The sequence below is a fragment of the Vulpes vulpes genome, chromosome 12, assembly GCF_048418805.1.
Source record: "Vulpes vulpes isolate BD-2025 chromosome 12, VulVul3, whole genome shotgun sequence".
Classification (NCBI taxonomy): Eukaryota; Metazoa; Chordata; class Mammalia; order Carnivora; family Canidae; genus Vulpes; species Vulpes vulpes.
Window position 1 is genome coordinate 21,472,144 of NC_132791.1, and position 18,664 is coordinate 21,490,807.

The 18,664-nt window shown below is 40.5% G+C and overlaps 1 protein-coding gene and 1 pseudogene across 1 annotated transcript in view; both read right to left on the minus strand.

Annotated features, from left to right (window-relative positions):
* MELK (maternal embryonic leucine zipper kinase) overlaps positions 1 to 18,664 on the minus strand; it is a 93,005-nt gene that overhangs the window by 72,104 nt on the left and 2,237 nt on the right. The window contains exons 2-6 of the mRNA XM_026013223.2: positions 13,316 to 13,411; positions 10,682 to 10,767; positions 9,985 to 10,101; positions 1,735 to 1,878; positions 11 to 79 (exon numbers count right to left, since the gene is read on the minus strand). Coding sequence (XP_025869008.1) covers positions 11 to 79; positions 1,735 to 1,878; positions 9,985 to 10,101; positions 10,682 to 10,767; positions 13,316 to 13,373 — 474 coding nt within the window. The 5' untranslated portion in view covers positions 13,374 to 13,411. The remainder of the gene's footprint in view (positions 1 to 10; positions 80 to 1,734; positions 1,879 to 9,984; positions 10,102 to 10,681; positions 10,768 to 13,315; positions 13,412 to 18,664) is intronic.
* LOC112930784 (interleukin-1 receptor-associated kinase 1-binding protein 1 pseudogene) lies at positions 315 to 1,243 on the minus strand (annotated as a pseudogene).

Consider the following 18,664-nt stretch of genomic DNA (forward strand, 5'->3'; position numbering starts at 1 on the left):
CTCCACTTACCTTGGGTTTTGCACAGAGACCAAAGTCAATCAGCTTTAATTTATGATATTCATCAAACAACAAATTTTCCTGGGAAAACAAAGATATTTTCATTAACTGTGTACTGATTTCCTTATATCACATCCTACCTCTAGCCATTTCCAAAAACAATTTCTAAATAAGTAAGATTTTTTTTTCACATATAAGACATTTATTTCCAGAGTATTTCCCATAGTAAGCTTTTAAATATAGAAAGTAAATGTAGGTATTCAGTAGGAACTTATTCAAAGATTGACAGATTTTAGAGGGAGAAACACTTTATATACTATACAGTATATATGTTCGGGACAAAAGCAAACATTATACAAAGTATAAAAAAACAAAAGGATGCAAACACAATATATTTTGGTTGGAATTTCAGATATTTTTTTTCCTCTTTTCCTTTTATTTCAAGTGTTATAAATACTTTTGAAGCAGCATATATTTTTGCACTGTGATTTTTTTGTTGTACAGTTAATGAACTTGAGAATCTGGATGACTGGGATCATCTATTTGGCCTTCCCATTCTTTTGTTTCTTTTTTGATGAATAAAGACTTTCCCAGAATTTGGCCAATAAGGTTATAGACTTCTTGAGCTTTCATCACACGTTCACAACAAAACAAGCTTGCCATCTTAGATTCTCAACAGAACCTGTAGTATAACAGAACTGGGGTTGGCTGATGACAACAGAGCTATCTAGCTTTTCAACAAGAAAGTTACAAATATTTTGCATTTTTCTAAATTCAGTAAATGTACTGCAGAGCTCTGCTTCCATATGATAAGCATTTTCCACTCTCCTAAAACCCTTTGTCACAGGTACATTTTCTGTCTGCAGACCCTGCTGCTGGAGGTTCTGTGTGATGTAGTCCAGGTAGCAGAAAACCAATAAAGATTTAAGATTGTTTATATTAAACAGCCTGGGAACAATAGAATGAAAATCATTAAAAAAGAATGAAATGACAAGAAGTATAGAAGGGGAAAGAGGAGGAATGTTGATAAATATCCTGCTTCCCCTCAAGACACTTTAGCATAAACCATTTTCTCCTTGGTGCTCTGAAGTTCAACTACAAGCAAACACAATGTGTGCCAAATCAAAAGAATGAACTGAAATAAAAGGGCTGGGCATAAACAGGGGGAAGAGGACAGTAACATTGCCATATTTTGTCAATCAATTCTAGCTCCCTAACTCTAATATCAAGTAACATAAAATCCATGTTCACCATCATACATAGTAGTCAGAGCCTACAAACTTAAAAGTATTCACATTTTTATTCTGTTCTTGAAAATTAGAGTCTGTTTATTCCATTGAATTGTTCCCTTCTGAAGCATAATGGAAATAAAATTAAAGGCAAATGAGGTCAGGAAGAGTATTGAAGGGAAAGTATTTAATGACAATACTCTCAAAGAAAATACTCAAAACTCTTCTTTCCAAGAGATAAAATCCTGAGGTTTATATTCCCCAACTGATTACAAAGACATTCATAATGCTGTGCATAACTGACAAATACACAGAATGCCAATAATCAAGCACATCCAAAAAAGCCTACTGCAGTCAAAAGAAAAAAGGGAGAAAAAAGTGATCCATTATGAGTGAAACAAAAAAAGAAGCCAAGCTAGATCATAAACAAAAAGAACACTTGGAAAACCAGTAATTACTGGTAAATGGTGTTGAACTCTCAGGAGAGTATCTGTGACAGGCACTTACTGGTTTGAGGTCCCTATGAGCATAGCCCTGGCTGTGTACGTAAGCAACTGCAGAAAGTATCTGACGGAAGACAACTCGAGTCTCCTCCTCGGACAGGCGATCCTGGGAAATTATGTAGTCAAAGAGCTCTCCTCCAGGGCAGTACTTCAGTATCAACAAAGACACAGATATTGTTACTACCTAGGAAAATCACTTCAGAGGAATTAAAACAGAAAATTATACTTAACTCAGCAATAATATTAATTCAACTAAAAGCCAAAGGGAAACCAGGGAAATATACTCTAAGGATCAAACAAATCAACAATTACTGCAGGAAAGAGAACAATAGCTCTTGGTCTCAAGCAGTTTTATGACCAGTAAGTAGTAATAGAACCAACTAACACTGTGATTTTTTTTTTAAAGATTTATTTATTCCAGAAAGAATAAATAAATGAGAGCAGAGCACGAGAGGAGGGGGGGGGGGCAGAGAGAGAGGGAGAGAGAACCTCTAGCAGACTCCCCACTGAGTGCAGATCATGACTTGAACTAAAATCAAGAATCAGATATCCAATCAACTGAGCCACCCAGAAACCCCAAAACCCATTCTTTTCTTAATGCATTCATATTTAATGTAATTCCTTAAAATGACAAAAAAACCTAGTAGTATTTTCTTAAAAATTTTTTTAAGGATTTGGGGATCCCTGGGTGGCTCAGCAGTTTAGCGCCTGCCTTCAGCCCAGGGCGTGATCCTGGAGTCCCGGGATTGAGTCCCACATCAGGCTCCCTGCATGGAGCCTGCTTCTCCCTCTGCCTATGTCTCTACCTCTCTCTCTCCCTCTGTCTCTCATGAATAAATAAAATCTTAAAAAAAAAAAAAAAGTTTTAAAAAATAAATAAATAAATAAAATAATAAAAGATAATTTTTTAAGGATTTTATTTTTAAGTGATCTCTATACCTGATTGGGACTTGAACTCACAACCCTGAGATAAGAGTCATACACTACCGATAGAGGCAGCCAAGCAGCCCCAAGCAGCAATTATTGCTTTTCTACCCTGGAGACCACTAATTCTTCAGTCTGTACCTTAAGGAGCCCAGTTCTACAGAGGTTCCTAAGAAGCTGCAGGAGAATAGGTACCAGAATATAAAGCTCTAAGCTTTCCATTCCTTTTTCTCAAGAGTGCCTGCGCTTTTCTGTAGACTGGGGCTTTCATTCAATATTTCATTTCAGGGATCCCTGGGTGGCGCAGCGGTTTAGCGCCTGCCTTTAGCTCAGGGTGTGATCCTGGAGACCCGGGATCGAATCCCACATCGGGCTCCCGGTGCATGGAGCCTGCTTCTCCCTCTGCCTGTGTCTCTGCCTCTCTCTCTCTCTCTCTCTCTGTGTGTGACTATCATAAATAAATTTAAGAATTTAAATAAATAAATAAATAAATAAATAAATAAATAAATAAATAAAACTTTAAAAAATACATTTCATTTCACCTTAGCAATATCAGTTATTTTTTAAAGATCTTATTTATTTATTCATGAGACACACAGAGAGAGGCAGAGACATAGGTAGAGGGAAAAGCAGGCTCCCTGCAGGGAGCCCGATGTGGGACTCGATCCTGGGATCCCAGGATCACAACCTGAGCTGAAGGCAGATGCTCAACCACTGAGCCACCCAGGTGTCCCAGCAACATCATTTCAAATCACAGATAACTATAGCCTTTGACCTCATAGTTCCACACTTAGAAAACATTCCTATAGATATACCCTAACGTCAAAAAAAATACACTTTCAAGATCATTCACTGTAACAGTATTGTTTGTAACAACAAAGCCTGGAAACAACCCAAATATGCTCACACTATTTAAATTTCATTACAAAATAGAATTCTAGGGGCTCCTGGGTGGCTCAGTCAGTTAAATATCTGCCTTTGGTTCAGGTCATGATCCCGGGGTCCTAGGATGCAGCCCCACATGCGGCGCCTATCTCAATGGGGAGTATGCTTCTCCCTCTCCCTCTGACCCTCCCACTTGCTTGTATTCTTACTCCCACACTCTCTCTCAAATGAATAAATTAAAGAATCTTCAAAAAAATGTTTTTTTAAGGGCAGCCTGGGTGGCTCAGCAGTTTAGCACCGCCTTCAGCCCAGGGTGTGATCCTGGAGACCCATGATCGAGTCCCATGTCGGGCTCCCTGCATGGAGCCTGCCTCTCCCTCTGCCCGTATCTGTGCCTCTCTCTCTCTCTGTGTCTCTCATGAATAAATAAATAAAATCTTAAACAAAAAATGTTTTTTTAAATACAATAAAATAAAATAGAATAAAATTCTACACAGCCACTTAAAAAAAAAAAAAAAAAAAGGAAGAGCTCTTCACAAACTGATATAAAACAAACTCCAGTGGTGCTTGGGTGGTTCAGTCAGTTAAGCCTCAGACTCCTGGGGCACCTGGGTGGCTCAGTGGTTGAGCGTCTGCCTTTGGCTCAGGTCGTGATCCCAGAGTCCTGGGATTGAGTCCAGCATCAGGCTCCCCTCAGGGACCCTGCTTCTCCCTCTGCCTATGTCTCTGCCTCTGTTTCTCATGAATAAATAAATAAAATCTTTAAAAAAAAAAAAAGGCATCGGGGATCCCTGGGTGGCGCAGCGGTTTGGCGCCTGCCTTTGGCCCAGGGAGCGATCCTGGAGACCCGGGATCGAATCCCACATCGGGCTCCCGGTGCATGGAGCCTGCTTCTCCCTCTGCCTGTGTCTCTGCCTCTCTCTCTCTCTCTGTGACTATCATAAATAAATAAAAATTAAAAAAAAAAAAAAAAAGGCATCGGACTCTTGATTTCATCTCAGGTCATGATCTCAGGATCCTGGCACTGAGCCCCAAATCAGGCTCCTTGCTCAGCGGAGGTCTGCTTCTTCCTCTGTGCTCACGCTCTCTCTTGCTCACTCTCTCTCAAGTAAATAAATAAAATCTTTAAGAAAAAATAAAATATCATTCACCTAAAAAAAATTTTTTTTATGTCATATGCTTAAAATGTGTGGGAGGGCATGGCAGAGTGGCTGGGTGGCTCAGTCAGTTAAGCATCTGCCTTCAGCTCAGAACATGATCCCAGGGTCCTGGGATTGAGCCCCACATCAGGCTCCCTATTCAGTGGAGAGTCTGTTTCTCCCTTTTTCTCTCCCTCTGCTTCTCCCCCTGCTTGCTTTCTTTCAAATAAATAAATTTTTTTAAATGTTAAGAAATAAATAAACAAAACAATCTCCAGTATTAAGTGAAAATAGCAAGGGATAAAACAGTATACATTGATGTACTGACTTGTATGCTGAACAAAAGACACCAAACACAAAAATCTTCATAGGTAACATTAATCTAGTGACAAAAATGAAACCATTGGGCAGCCCCGGTGGCGCAGCGGTTTAGCGCTGCCTGCAGCCGGGGGCGTGATCCTGGGGACCCGGGATCGAGTCCCACATCAGGCTCCCTGCATGGTGCCTGCTTCTCCTTCTGCCTGTGCCTCTGCCTCTTTCTCTCTAGCTGTGTCTATGAATAAATAAATAAAGTATTTAAAAAAAAAAATGAAACCATTAATCACTGAAAAGAGTAGTGGGCAGGTGGGATTATAGGGATTAACTTCAAAGGGTCAGGAAGGGGATGCCTGGGTGGCTCAGTGGTTGAGCATCTGCCTTTGGCTCAGGGCATGATCCTAGAGTCCCGGGATCGAGTCCCACATCAGGCTCCCTGCATGGAGCCTGCTTCTTTCTCTGCCTATGTCTCTGCCTCTCTCTGTGTCTCTCATGAATAACTAAATAAAATATTTTTCTTAATAAATAAAGTTCTACTTATTTAAATAATCTCTACACCCAGTGGAGGGCTTGAACTCAGAACCTTAAGATCGAGAGTCACATGGTATAATGAGTGAGCCAGCCAGATGTCTCAATAGTTAATTTTTAAAAATGCTATCCAGTTAAGATTTACACAAAGAAAAGAGCCTATTTTATATTCTCAAATAAAGAAATGCAAAACAAAGTGAAATAAAAATATTAAAAACCTCTATGAATGTACATAAATGGTCTCCAAGCTAAAATATTAAGTGCCAGGGGAAAAAAGGTACAGAACATTATAGTATGTGACCATTTGTGTGAGAGAAACTAATACGTCACATGCATATTTATATATATTTATACATAAATATATGCAAACATATGTATACACACACAAGCATATAAGATATATGCAGGGATTAAGTACAATTGACCCTTGAACACATGGGTTAAGAGTGCCAACCACCCTGACAGTTGAAAATCTGCATATAATGTTTTTTTAATCTTAATTCCAATATAGTTAACATAGTGTTTTATTAGTTTCAGGTGTACAATATAACGATTCAATAATTCAATACATTACTCAGTGCCCATCAGGACAAGTATACTTTTTTTTTTTTTTTTTTAAGATTTTATTTGGGGATCCCTGGATGGCTCAGTGGTTTAGAGCCTGCCTTTGGCCCAGGGCATGATCCTGGAGTCCTGGGATCAAGTCCCGCATCAGGCTCTCTGCATGGAACCTGTTTCTCCCTCTGCCTGTGTCTGCCTCTCTCTGTGTGTCTCTCATGAATAAATAAAATATTTTCAAAAAAATTGGTCTTGGATAAAAATCATCTTATTTATTCATGAGAAACAGAGAGAGAGAGAGAGAGAGAGAGAGAGACAAGGCAGAGGGAGGAGCAGGCTCCATGCAAGGATCCTGATGTGGGACTTGATCGGAGGACTCCGGGATCACCCTGAGCCAAAGGCAGATGCTCAACCCCTGAGCCACCCAGGCATCCCAGGAAAAGTATACTCTTAAACTCCTTTGCCTATTCCACCCATCCCCTCACCTACCTCCCTTCTGGTAACCATCAGTTTGTTCTCCATAGTTAAGAGTGTTTTTGGTTTGTCTCGTTTTCTTGTTCATTTGTCTCTTAAATTCCACATATTAGTGAAATCATATGGTATTTGTCTTTCTCTGACTTACTCACTTAGCATACTACTCTCTAGCTCCATCTATGTTGTAGCAAATGACAAGATTTCATTATATTTTATGGCTGAGTAATATTCCTCTGTGTGTGTGTGTGTCTTCTTTATCCAATCATTTATCAATACTGCTACCATAATTTGGCTATTGTAATTAATGTTGCAATAAACATTGGAGTACATATATCTTTTCAAATTAGTGTTTTCATATTCTTTGGGTAATCAGTAGTGGAATTACTGATCATATGGTAATTCTATTTTTAATTTTTTGAAATCTGCATATAACTTTTGACCCTCCTCGAAGTTTAACTATAAACAGCCTACTGTTGACCAAAAGCCTTACCAATAACATAAACTGTCAATTAACACATCTTTTGTGTGTTTTGTGTATTATATACTGTATTTGTACAATAAAGTAAGCTAGAAAAAAAGAAAATCATAAGAAAAAGAAAATATAGGGGCGCCTGAGTGGCTCAATTGGCTGGGCATCTACCTTCTACTCAGGTCATGATCCCAGAATCCCAGGATCAGGCCCTCACATTAGACTCCCTTCTCAGCAGAGAGTCTGCTTCTCCCTCTCTCCCTGCTCCTGCTTGCTCTCGCTCACTCTCTCACTCTCAAATAAATAAAATCTTTAAAGAAAATACATTTATAGTACTGCACTGCAAAAAAATCTGTGGGAGGGCGCCTGGGTGGCTCAGTGGTTGAGTGTCTGCCTTTGGCTCAGATCATGATCCCAGGACCAAGTCCAGCATCACGTTCCCTGTAGGAAGCCTGCTTCTCTCCCTCTGCCTATGTCTGTTTCTCTGTGTCTCAAATGAATGAATGAATGAATGAATGAATAGATAGATAGATAGATAGATGAATGAATCAATCATCAATCAATCAATCAATCAATCTTTTTTTTAGGAATCTGTGGGGGCTCCTGGGTGGCTCAGTCAGTGAAACATCCCACTCTGGATTTCAGCTCAGGTCATGCTGGGTGTGGAGCCTGCTTAAGAATCTTCCTCTCCCTCTGCCTCTCCATGCCCCACCCCACCCTTGGAAGGAAGGAAGGAAGGAAGGAAGGAAGGAAGGAAGGAAGGAAGGAAGGGAGGGAAAGAAGGAATCTGTGTATAAATGGGCCCATGCAGTTCAAACCCATGTTGTTCAGGATTAACTGTACATGGAAAATCTATAAGAAACACAAGAAAAGTGACTGAGTCAGAGGAAAGGGAACTGGAGGACTGGGATATGGGAGAGAGAGAGAGTTTTCCTTTTATTATATACTCCTGGGGTGCCTAGGTGGCTCAGTTGGTTAAGCATCTGACTTTGACTCAGGTCAAGATCTCAGGGTCCTGGGATTATTCAACTAAGCCATGCAGGCACCCCAACATTACAAATTTTTAAATGTGCTTTCGAAACAGAGCTAATCTATAAAAATGATATGCAGTTACAAATTAACTGGCTGAGACTAAAGAAAATGAAACAAGAGATGAATGATGGAAGTTCTAAAGACTTTACATTTTGGGCCAAAAAGGACAGCTAAAATTTGAAAGGTCTGATTCATTTAACACATGTATTGAAGAAGACTACCTATGGACTGTGAGTTGAACTGTGACCCCCAAAAAGATATGTGTAAGACTTAACATCTGGTACCAATGAACATAACCTTATTTAGATCTTCGTATATGTGGGATGCCTGGGTGGCTGAGCGGTTGAGTGTCTGCCTTTGGCTCAGGGCGTGATACTAAAGAACCAGGATCGAGTCCCCCATTGGGCATGAAGCCTACTTCTGTCTGTGTCTCTGCCTCTGTGTGTGTGTGTGTGTGTGTGTGTGTGTGTGTATCTCATGAATAAATAAAGAAAATCTTTTAAAAAATGATCTTTGTAGATGTAATCAAGTCCAGATGAAGTTGTACTGGATCAGAGTGGACCCTAATTCAAGACTATGTTATTACATGAAGATGGAAATCTGGACAAAGACACAGACACATAGATAAGAATATGTCATTTAGGGCAGCCCAGGTGGCTTAGTGGTTTAGTGCCACCCTCAGCCCGGGCTGTGATCCTGGAGACCTGGGATCGAGTCCCACATCAGGTTCCCTACATGGAGCCTGTTTCTCCCTGTGCCTGTGTCTCTGCCTCTCTCTCTCTCTCTGTCTCAAATAAATAAATAAATAAATAAATAAATAAATAAATAAATAGTCAGTCAGTTAGTCATTGAGAGACAGAGATAGAGACAGGAGTGCTACAAGCTAAGGAATGAGAGACTATCAATAACTGTCAGAAACTAGGTAGGAAGCACGGAACAGAGTCTCCAGAAGAAACCAACTTTACCCACACCTTGATTTCAGACTTCTAGCTTCCAGAAGTGAGATAATAAATTTTTCTGTTGTTTAAAAAAAAAAAAAAAATTCTGTTGTTTTAAACCACCAAGTTTGTGGTAGTTTGTTCTGGCAGCCCTAGACTAATATGCCATATAAAACTGGAGTGGATCCTTCCCTCTAGGAACAAATTCTAACATTCTGTTCATTAATCCTAATCCCATTAGGAGTGTCTTAGAGGGATGCCTGTGTGGCTCAGTGGTTGAACATCTGCCTTTGGCTCAGGGCGTGATCCCAGGGGTCTCGGGATCAAGTCCCACGTCGGGCTTTCTGTGGGGAGATGCTTCTCCCTCTGCCTATGTCTTAGCTTCTCTCTATGTCTCTCATGAATAAATAGATGAGATCTTTAAAAAAAAAAAAGTGTCTTAGAAAGCGTGCATTTACAATGAATTTCCAACTTATATATGTCTACTCAATCTAAATTATTATAGACAGAACTCAAACATGTAAGCCACTTAATATTTATTATAATCTTTCAAGTGAAACACACTTTTCACTTAACTATTGGTAGAGTATATGGAAATGGTCTGAATATTTGATTTCCCCACAAAATTGATATGGCGAAATCCTAACCCCCAAAAGATAATGGTACTAGGAGGTGGAGCCTTTGGGAAGTGACTGGGATATGAGGGTGAAGCCCTCCTTAATGGAATTAATGCTCTTATAAATGAGATTCCAGAGAGATCCCTCGGCCCCTCTACCATGAAGGACACAGCAAGAAGGCACCAGCCATCAACCAGGAGAAGGGTCCTCACTTGACCATGCCAGCACCTTGATCTTGGAATCCCCAGCCTCCAGAACTGTGAAAAATAAACTTCTATTGCTCCTAGGCTCCGCAGCCTGTGATATTTGTTATAGCAGCCCAGTGGACTAAGACGGAGACCAAATACGTTTAGGTCTCTAGACCATACTACTAACCTCAAGAACCATGAATATTTTGTTGGCTGTCTCTAGCACGTGGTAGAGTTGACATATATGCTGATGTCGCAGGTTCTTCAAAGCCTCAATCTCCGTTTTGATCCGAGGCAAATCACTCTGTGACAAAACACATTACATGAACAATAAACCTATTTGGGAAGTGCACCAAGCATTGAGAGCAACAACCTTAATGCTGAGTACCAAAAGCAACCAATGGCCTCAAAACAAACTGTTCAAAAGTACACAAGGATATAACAAAAATAATCTGTATGGACATTTAAAAAAAGCCTTGAAGGTTTTATGAAACCCTCTTTTATGACTCTTTTACGAAAGAGTAATTTGATGTGGGTCAGTAGTACAAGGTCCAGAAAAATCAAAACAAACTCAGACTCCCTTAGAGGGTTAGCATTCCAAGCAAGGAAAATAACAGAGACACACCTGTGCTGCCATTTAAGCCATATCAGTGTCCCTTAGAAGCATGTGGAGCTAAAAACTGGTGATGTAAGTGAAAAACACACAGGTCTTCACTGTCTCCATCTTTCGACTTTTCCATGGGACAATTTTAAAAACAAGCCAAAAAAGAGAAAACTATAGAAAAAGTATTCTCATAAAAGTAGTAACCAGAACATTTGAGCAAATTCAGGTTTGAATTTATAAAACTAATCCATACATATTTTGAAAATAATTTTAAACTTACCCCTAGTGCATTTTTATCCATGATTTTTATAGCTACCATTTCTCCGGTAAGGATGTGGCAGGCAAGTTTGACCTTTGCAAAGCCACCTGAATATAGGAAAACGTATTATGAAGAGATAAGTAAGAGTCATCATCATCAGAGCAACCCAAGGACTCAGGCACAAATACCTTTCCACATGCTTTTATTTTTTTTAAGATTTTAAGTAATCTCTACACTCAACGAGAGACTAAAACTTACAATCCTGAGATCAAGAGTTTCACACTCCAGCTGAGTCAGACAGGCACCCCTGCCATTTGCCTTTTTTTTTTTTTTCCGCCATATGCTTTTAAGAAGCTCTATCAATCCATATCCTCCTGGAAATTTGTGGCTCTTTCTTCCTATTGCTTCTAAAGTGCTAGCCATGACCCTAACCTCTCCTCATTCAATGTCTAGCTGAAGATTTTTTTTAACTTTATTTATTTATTTTTAATTTATTTATTCATGAGAGACACAGAAACAGAGAAGCAGAGGATAGGCAGAGAGGGAGAAGCAGGCCCCATGCAGGGAGTCCATGGGGGGTCTTGATCCCAGAACTCCAGGATCACGTACTGAGCCGAAAGCCACCCAGGCATCCCATATCTTTAACTTCAGATTGAAGAAACAGGAAAACAATTCACTACTTAGAAATCTGCTTCATAATTAACATTGCAATTAAATTTGCTTTATAATTGGGGATCACCGGGTGGCTCGGCGGTTTGGCACCTGCCTTCCATCTGGGGAGTGATCCTGGAGTCCCGGGATCGAGTCCCGCATCCCACCATCAGGAACCCTGCATGGAGCCTGCTTCTCCCTCTGCCTGTGTCTCTGTCTCTCTCTCTCTGTCTCTCATGAATGAATAAATAAAAATCTTAAAAAAAATTTTTTTGCTTTATAATTAACACCACTAGAATATAAAGTTGCTGAGAAAAAGACAATAGGAAACATCCACTCAGTTTTCGTTTTTGTTTTCCACTCAGTTTTAAAACTGGATCAGAAGCAGGATATTGTTTCAAAACTATCAAAAGGTAGATAAATGTCCACACGTCAGTATCTAAAAGAAATTGCCAACTTAACATTTCTAAAAAGAAGCTATAAAAAAAAATTTTTTTTAATTTAAAAAAAAAAAAAGCTATGGTCTTCCCCATCTCAGTAAATGGCAACTCAACATTTCCCAAAAATCTTAGCCCTTCTCCTTTGTCTCACACTCCACATCCAACCCATCAACAAATCCCATTGGCTCTGGGGCACCTGGGTGGCTCAGTAGTTAAGCGTCTGCCCTGGGCTTAGGTTGTGATCCCGGGGTTCTGGGATGGAGTTCTGCATGGGCTCCCCGCAGGGAGCCTGCTTCTCCCTCTGCCCATGTCTCTGCCTCTCTCTGTCTTTCATGAATAAATAAAATCTTTAAAAACAAAAACAGGGCAGCCCTGGTGACACAGCAGTTTAGTGCCTCCTGCAGCCCAGGGTGTGATCCTGGAGACCCAGGATCGAGTCCCATGTCGGGCTCCCTGCATGGAGCCTGCTTCTCCCACTGCCTGTGTCTCTGCCTCTCTCTCTCTCTCTCTCTCTCTCTGTCTCTCATGAATAAATAAATAAAATCTTAAAATAAATAAATAAATAAATAAAAATTTAAAAACAAACGAAAACAAAGGGATGCCTGGGTGGCTCAGCTGTTGAACGTCCTCCCTGGGCTCAAGTCGTGTTCCCGGGGTCCCAGGATCAAGTCCCACATCGGGCTCTCTACAGAGAGCCTGCTTCTCCCTCTGCCTGTGTCTCTGTCTCTCTGTGTGTGTCTCTCATGAATAAATAAACAAAATTTGAAAAAATAAAAACAAAATCCCATTGGTTCTGTCTTCAAAACATATCAGTTGTTACCTTGGGGGAAAAGAGGCAGGTACTGACTGGAAAAGTTCTGTCTTGATCTGAACAGGGAACACATACAGAAAACTCCATGGAGACGAGTGTACTTTGCATATTGTATTGTGTTGTACCTCAATAAGTTAAAATACACAGACACGTACAGAATCCCATTCACTATATTCACTGCTATCACCCTCATTCAAGTCACCATTATCTCCCGTATCACTCACCTGAATCATTGCAATAACCACCTAACACCTCTCTGCTCCTGCTCCTGCCTTTCCCAGCCCAAATTTTTCACAACTAAGCGGCCAGAGTGATCCTTAAAAACAAAGGTCAGATAGATCACTCCTTGGCTCAAAACTCTCTAGTGACTTTCATTCTAAATGAAATGACCTATAAGGCCTCTCCTACTACTCCCCTCTTTCTTTTCTTTTCTTTTTTAAAATATCTTATTTATTTATTCATGAGAGACACAGAGAGAGGCAGAGACACAGGCAGAGGGAGAAGCAGGCTCCCTGCGGGGAGCCCATGCGGGATTCAATCCCAGGATCCCAGGATCACAACCTGAGCCAAAGACAGACTCTCAACCACTAAGCCAGCCAGGTGCCCCTACTCTCCTTTCTCTTGTTCCCCTTTTTCTTTCTACAGTAGGTTGAAGAATTTTAAAATTAAACTGAAAAGCTCATGACTTCCCAAATATACTATATTCTCAAACAGTTGATCTGTCCTCTGCTTCCAAGAAAAAAAAAAAATTACCTGTCCCAATAGTTTCATATAATTCATAGTATTTGAGAAGTTCATCATAATCTTTCATAGTCCTCCTGGAGGTTTATACAAAATTACAAAAAGAACCTATAAGACAGAAATAGTACATGATCAAAAAATGAACTACTATGAGATTATCTCCTCCACTCTCATAAGTGCACATATAAATATGTCACAGACATATAAATGATACCAAAAAAACTGATTAGCTATATGGTTAAAAAAAAAAAAAAAACTGGATCCCTATCTCATACCATATGTAAAAGTCAACTTCAGATCCAGGAAAGACTTATATTTGAAAGATAAACCTTTAAAAAAATTTAAAGAATAAAAAAAATACATTAAACATTAAAATTAAGAACTTTTACATGTCTAAAGATATCCTTAAAAAAAAGAAAACCATAAATGTGAGAAATATTTGTAATACTTATAAACCATGGATATTTACCCAGAATACACTATATACAATATAGAAAGAGACAACCCAAAAGAAAAAAGCAAATGAAATTAAAAGGCATTTCATAAAGAAACACAAGTTACCAATAAAAAAATGTTCAATTTTATTAGTCATCAGGGAAATGCAAATTAAGATTTCAATGATACACAATTTTAAGAAACATACAATGAGTTACATATTTTATTACTATGCTCCACAACTTATATGTATTACATACACAGTTGATTCTTGAACAATGCAGGGGTTAAGGGCATTGGACTCCCTTGCACAGTCAAAAATCCACATAGAACTTTTGACTCCCCCAAAACTTAACAGCCTACAGCTGACAGGAAGCCTCATCAATAACATAGTCAATTAACACTTATTTTATATCCTATATGTATTATATACTTAATTCTTACAATAAAGTAAGCTAGAGAAAAAATGTTATTAAGAAAATTATAGGGGGGATCCCTGGGTGGCGCAGCGGTTTGGCACCTGCCTTTGGCCCAGGGCACGATCCTGGAGACCCAGGATCGAATCCCACGTCGGGCTCCCAGTGCATGGAGCCTGCTTCTCTCTCTGCCTCTCTCTCTCTCTCTCTGCGACTATCATAAATAAAAATTTTAAAAATTATTAAAAAAAAAAAAAGAAAAGAAAATTATAGGGATCCCTGGGTGGCAAAGTGGTTTAGCGCCTGCCTTTGGCCCAGGGCCCGATCCTGGAGACCCGGGATCGAGTCCCACATCGGGCTCCCGGTGCATGGAGCCTGCTTCTCCCTCTGCCTATGTCTCTGCCTCTCTCTCTCTCTCTGTGTGACTATCATAAAATAAAAAAAAAAAAAAAGGAAAGAAAGAAAATTATAAGGAGGGATCCCTGGGTGGCGCAGCGGTTTGGCGCCTGCCTTTGGCCCAGGGCGCGATCCTGGAGACCCGGGATGGAATCCCACGTCAGACTCCCGGTGCATGGAGCCTGCTTCTCCCTCTGCCTATGTCTCTGCCTCTCTCTCTCTCTGTGTGTGACTATCATAAATGAATGAATGAATGAATGAATGAATGAATGAATGTAAAAAAAAAGAAAATTATAAGGAAAGGGGCACCTGGGTGGCTCAGTTGACTAAGCGTCTGACCGTTGGTTTCAGCTCAGGGTTCTGGGATCAAGCCCCAAGTTGGGGGTCTGTACTCAGCAGGGAGTCTGCTTAAGGATTTTCTCTCTTCTCTGCCCCTCCCCCAGATTCTGTGCACATTCTCTCTAGCAAGTAAATAAATCTTAAATAAATAAATAAATAAATAAATAAATAAATAAATTACATTTACAGTACTGTACCATACCCAAAAAAAAATAACTATGTATAAGTGGACTCGTACATCTCAAAACCGTGTTCTTCAACAGTCAACTATATTCTTAAGTATGTATAAAAAAAATATATATATGGGCGCCTGGGTGGCTCAGCAGTTGAGATCCCGGGGTTCTGGGATCAAGTCCCACATCAGGTTCCCCAGAGGGAGGCTGCCTCTGTCCCTCTGCCTCTGTCTCTGCCTCTCTGTGTCTCTCATGAATAAATAAAATCTTTAAAAAGATAAAATATATATATGCATATACATATGTTAGTTGTAAAAAGGTCTTAGGAACAAAAATAAAAAAATAAAAAGGTCTTAGGTAGATCTGGTTTGATTTTTGTCAGTTTTAAAATTAAGTAGAATTACAAAAAATCATGGGGATGGGGACACCTGGGTGGCTCAGTGTTTGGGTGTTGCCTTCGGCTCAGGGCACAGTCCTGGCGTCCCAGGATCGAGTCCCGTGTCAGGCTCCCTGCACGGAGCCTGCTTCTCCCTCTGCCTATGTTTCTGCCTCTCTCTCTCTGTGTGTCTCTCGTGAATAAATAAAATCTTTAAAAAATAATAATAATAATGGGGATGAGTAGGGCCCTGTTGTGTACATGATACATAGGATCACACAGCTTATGTATCAGCTTTATCTTATTTGTGAAGGATATGCTGTTTAACTAGAGATTAGCAGTATATAGGGCAGAAGTGCTAGTGCAATCACTGTCAATCCTGATTTTCTTTTATTCACTTATCATACAGATGTGTTTACTGAACACCTATGATGTGTCAGACCTGCGTTTTACACTAACTCTAAAAACAGAGAAGAAATGCGGTCCCTACCCTCATGAATCTTACATTCTAGCAGAGAAGACAAAAAGCAAATAAACAGATAATACATAATTAAAAGCTATCATAAATACTAGGAAAGAAATAGGCAATAGTGGTCAGAATGGGTTGCTGAGAAAATACTGTTTAAGCCAAGATCCAATTTAAAGGTTGAAAAGTGAGAAAAAAGAAAATCAACCTCAGGTAATGAAATTGGAGGAACTGTTAAAATGATAATGATCCTGGGGCACCTGGGTGGCTCAGCGGTTGGGCATCTGCCTTTGGCTCAGGTCGTGATCCCGGGGTCCTGGGATCGAGTCCCATGTGGCTCTCCATGGGGAGCCTCCTTCTCCCCCTGCCTATGTCTCTGCCTCTCTCTCTCTGTGTGTCTCTTATAAACAAATAAAATATTTTTTTAAAAATGATAATGATCCTTAGACTCACCACTATTTTCTCACCAATATCCTCCCACCTCCTGCTTCCTTAAGACACCCACCTGCTGAAAGGCTGCAGCTTTTTGACAGTATTCATTCTAAAACTGGTCCTTGCTTCCCTAATCCTTTCTTAAAATCACCAGCACAAGCTCAAATCCTATAAGCCCCTTTTTGGTTCCTAGGGAGTATTATTTCTTAATGGTCTTTGTTCAGTAGGCCTCAACAGAAGTTGTGAGCCCATTAAGGAGAGGAAGGATATTCTAAAAAGAGGGAATTTAGGTGCAAAGATCCCAAGGGAAAAAAAGTCAACATGTACTGAACTAAAACTGCTTTTAGAGGTACCAGCAACTGGAAATGCAGATTTGAAGCTGGGACAACAGATGAGCCACATGGAAAAAAAGAATATTGGTGCTCTCTCTCTCTCTCATATTACACACAAAATCAATTACAGTTTGTATAAAGACTTAAAAGTGAAAGACAAATCTTTAAAATGTAGACAGCTAAAGTCTTGCCCATACCAGGCCTATAGCCAGGAGTGGAAAAAGGCAGAAAGGAAAAAGAAAAGAAAGAATTAGAAGAATATAGTTTCATGGAAGCCAAGAAAGAAGAAAAAAGTAAAACGAGTAAAAGAAAGTTTCTAGGAAGTAGATTTCTAGTTTTCTAAAAGTGTTCATACATAGGTCAAATCCTACAGCTTGAGTCTCAGTACTGCAAAGTGGAGCTTTCTTTATGGATAGACATTAGGTGAAAAATCTGTGAACCCACACAGAAATGGCTCCTCTAAGACGCTCTCCTTCCCAGAGGCTAGTGTGGAAGGACAGGACTGGGGGATTTCAACCTTGGGAAGTGAGGCCCCAACACCCCTTAGAAAGCCAAGCAGGAATCAGGAAGCCCAGGCAAGTGAAGGTCACTGAGTCAGGCACAAATAATCTCCCATATAATCCAGCACAGCATATCAGGACCCTAGAGTTCACAAAGGAGTTTGAGGCCAATACCTGGATAGTAACAAAATTCTCCTTTGCCCAACCTGACCCCTGTGCACAGGTCTCCCCTGGTGACCTAGCAGCAGACTAGCTATGGCAAAACAGGCCAGGATCCTCAGACCCCATTCTCTCTAACATTTTGAAAAATTAAGTGAGTACATGCATATCCAATTGGGGCTTCGGAAGTGAAGTTCCAGGTGGAAAAGGCAAAGCTCATACATCTTGATCACTGACTCTCAGTAGTAGAAGCCTGGTATTAGTGCTCATTTCTAGAAACCTGACAGTCTCCCTTCACCCACAGGCAGAGTTCTAGCAAGGCCGCCACAAAATGATGAGTGGCCAGCACCATGTTCACTCTGTTCCTCGTCCGGTCTCATCCAGAATTGAGTAGCCAGCACATTACAAAGCCTTAAAAACGGTCATGACTTTAGAAGATCTAAAATACAAGTTCCACTTCAGGAGTGCAGGGAGTTGGGACGCCTGGATGGCCCAGTGGTTGAGCATTGCGTTTGGCTCAGGTCGTGATCCCGGGGTCCTGGGATGGAGTCCCACACCGGGCTCTACACAGAGATCCTGCTTCTTCCTCTGCTTCCTCTGCCTGTGTCTCTGCCTCTATGTGTGTGTGTCTCTCATGAATGAATAAATAAAACTTTTTAAAAAAGGAGTGCAGTGAGTTTATAAAAAAAAAAAAAAAGACAAAGTAAAAGGAGAGATCCTGAGTACAGTGAGGATGAGGTATCATCTTAAATTGAGGTAGAGAAAAAAACTGAATCTGAATGAAATAATCAAAAGCGCAAGAGCTACAAACAATATTTTTTTGAATATTCTCTTAAATCTCCTTTTAAAATGCTTAAAGCTGGGCAGCCCGGGTGGTTCAGTGGTTTAGCGCCGCCTTCAGCCCATGGCCTGATCCTGGAGACCCGGGATTGAGTCCCATGTTGGGCTCCCTGCATGGAGCCTGCTTCTCCCTCTGCCTGTGTCTGTCTGTCTGTCTGTCTCTCTCTCTCTCATGAATAAATAAATAAAATCTTTTTAAAAAGTAGGCTATCAAAAAAAAAAGTAGGCTATCAGGTTCATTAGAGAGCAAAGCCCCAGCTTAGGCAGTATTGGGGGTATTGGGGTATTCAGAACACAGAGGCTAAAGAGGAAATACAAAGAGACATTTCAAAGCTTAAAAACCATGAGATGGAGGGATCCCTGGGTGGTGCAGTGGTTTGGCGCTTGCCTTTGGCCCAGGGCGCGATCCTGGAGACCCGGGATCGAATCCCACATCAGGCTCCCGGTGCATGGAGCCTGCTTCTCCCTCTGCCTGTGTCTCTGCCTCTCTCTCTCTC